The sequence below is a fragment of the Vicia villosa genome, linkage group LG2 (genome assembly GCF_029867415.1).
Source record: "Vicia villosa cultivar HV-30 ecotype Madison, WI linkage group LG2, Vvil1.0, whole genome shotgun sequence".
In the NCBI taxonomy this organism is placed as follows: Eukaryota; Viridiplantae; Streptophyta; class Magnoliopsida; order Fabales; family Fabaceae; genus Vicia; species Vicia villosa.
Window position 1 is genome coordinate 137096041 of NC_081181.1, and position 2570 is coordinate 137098610.

At 39.9% G+C, this 2570-nt stretch overlaps 1 protein-coding gene across 1 annotated transcript; it reads left to right on the forward strand.

Annotated features, from left to right (window-relative positions):
- The first annotated feature begins 1259 nt into the window (after window positions 1-1259).
- On the forward strand, window positions 1260-2162 carry LOC131650129 (uncharacterized). The gene is made up of 2 exons (XM_058919858.1): window positions 1260-1505; window positions 1752-2162. Exons 1-2 carry the CDS (start codon window positions 1260-1262, stop codon window positions 2160-2162), a joined length of 657 nt encoding a protein of 218 aa, XP_058775841.1.
- The last annotated feature ends 408 nt before the right edge of the window (window positions 2163-2570 follow it).

Consider the following 2570-nt stretch of genomic DNA (forward strand, 5'->3'; position numbering starts at 1 on the left):
AAACTATGGCAACTGATCCACCTCCTCCATAGAGGCTTTTAGGGGATTATGGAAGGGATAATGCACCGCTTGGAAGAATGACCATAGTAAATCAACCGGTTAACGTGGCACACTTCCAACTACATCCTTCCACTATCCGCCAGTTAGAAAGCAAGCCCTTTGCTGGAAGAATTAACGAAGATGCGAATAAGCATTTACAGAGATTCCTCACCACAACATCATCATTGAAGATAGAAGGCCATTCTGAAGAAGCCAAGAGACTCGTGATGTTCCCATTCACCTTATCCGAAGATGGGGAAGAATGGTTTTACTCACTTCCAGCTGGAAGTATCACAACATGGCAACAGATGGAAACTGCTTTTCTTAATGAGTACTTCCCTGCTTCAGTCTTCATTCGGAAAAGATATGATATTGTAAATTTCAAGCAGAAAGAAGGGGAATTGCTGGGAGATGCTTATAAAAGGTTTAAGAGGTGTTTGGTTGCATGCCCCACGCATAACATGGATCCAACCGAGTAAATGCAGACTTTTGTTAATGGTCTCTAAGTCAAGACAAAACAGCTTATAGACACTGCTGCCGGTGGCTCAACTAATTTTTCAACAGCCACTGGTATTAAGAGAATCATAGAAGCTATTGCCGCTAACGAGCACATTGAGTTATATGATCGTGCAATGAGCCAACCAATAGGTAAAATTGATTTGAAGCTCGCAGATCAAGTGGTTAAAATGGAGGAACAGATTGTGGCTAAAGTAGAAAGAAGGTTAAAGAAGATGAATATTGGTGAACAAAAAGTAGCACAGGTTGAGCCAGTCACTTCAGTTTTGTGTGAAATATGTGGTGGACCGCATTTTGCTATGCATTGTGTGGCAACACAAGAACAGGTTGAACAGATTCATATGTTAAGGCAAAATAATCCATACGCAAACACATATAATCCAGGTTGGAAAAATCATCCTAATTTCGCATGGAAGGACCAACAAGGAAACTTCCAAAAGCAAGGACCAAACCAGTTTCAAGCTCTAGCTCAACCACAACAATATAGACCTCCACAATAACAACCTCCATACCAGCAACAATTTCAACACCACCCACAACAGTTCCAATCTCAGGGTCAACAATAATTCCAACAACAAGCACCGAAGAAGGCAGAATGGGAGATAGCTATTGAAAAAATGGCAGCTCAAAACTCTTAATTCTAGGAAGAAACTAGGAGCAGCCTGAGGAACACAGGAGCCTCTATCAAAAATCTGGAAATCCAAATGAGTCAGATTGCACAACAAATGACTAACTCTCAACCACAGGGTGCTCTACCTAGTGCTACGGTTACAAATCCCAGAGACAATAATCATGTGAACGTTGTGACAACCAGAAGCAATAAATCCAATGACAAACCTGAGAAGAATTCTGATGAAGAAGATATGTTGATTGAAGTGGATGTAGATATTAAAGAAAATGAGGTTGCAATTCAAGAGGTCACGGGGGACGAAAGGGTGGTAAAAGAAAAAGTAGTTACACCTAAACCGGCGGTTAAACTCCCTTTCCCCACAAGAAATAAGAAGAAAGAACAACATGAGAAAAATTTTGAGAAGTTCTTGGAGATGTTCAAGAAACTTGAGCTGAACATTCCCTTCTTAGAGGCACTTGAGCAAATGCCAACCTATGCGAAATTCATGAAAGATATTATTTCAAAGAAGCGGACCATCGAGAGTGATCCGATTATTCTAACTGAAACTTGTAGTGTTATTTTGCAGGGCATGAAGATTCCGATTAAAACGAAAAATCGAGGTTCAGTGACTATTCCATGTACCATCGGAGACAGGTCGTTCAAGAAAGCTCTCATTGATTTGGGGGCAAGTGTAAGTCTTGTGCCATTATCCATCTACAAAAGATTGGGAATAGGTAAAGTGCAAGATACAAGAATGACACTTCAATTTGCTGACCAATCGGTGAAAAGACCTTATGGGGTGGTGGAAGATGTGTTGGTAAAAATTGACAAGTTCGTATTCCCGGTAGATTTTGTCATTCTAGAAATGCCTGAAGATGAAGAGATACCAATCATTTTAGGAAGACCATTTTTAGAGACGGGAAGATGCTTGATCGATATAGAAGAAGGTACGATGACTTTGAAAGTTTACGATGAAGAGCTAAAGATTGATGTGTGAAACACTATGAAGTACAAAGATGACATTGCCACAAGTCAACACATTGAGGTAATTGATCAAATTGGTGATGAAGAAAACTCCTTGACAACACAAAAGTTACCTTTGGAAAGAGTTTTGAGTTTATCAATCTTTGGAGAAGAAGAGGGAGTTGATGAAAAAGATAGTGAAGTTTTAGCCATGATGGAAACAACGTCATTTGCCAAACATTCTCGCCAAAACCGATGGGAAGAGCTAAGGCAACTGTTAGTTGAAGGAAATAAAGATGAACCAAAGAAGGGGGCTGAATTGAAGCAACTACCGGATAATCTCAAATATGTCTTTCTAGACACCGAAAGTAGATGTCCGGCAATCATAAGTTCTCACCTAGAAATTATCCAAGAAAACAAGCTAGTTGAAGTTTTGAAAAAG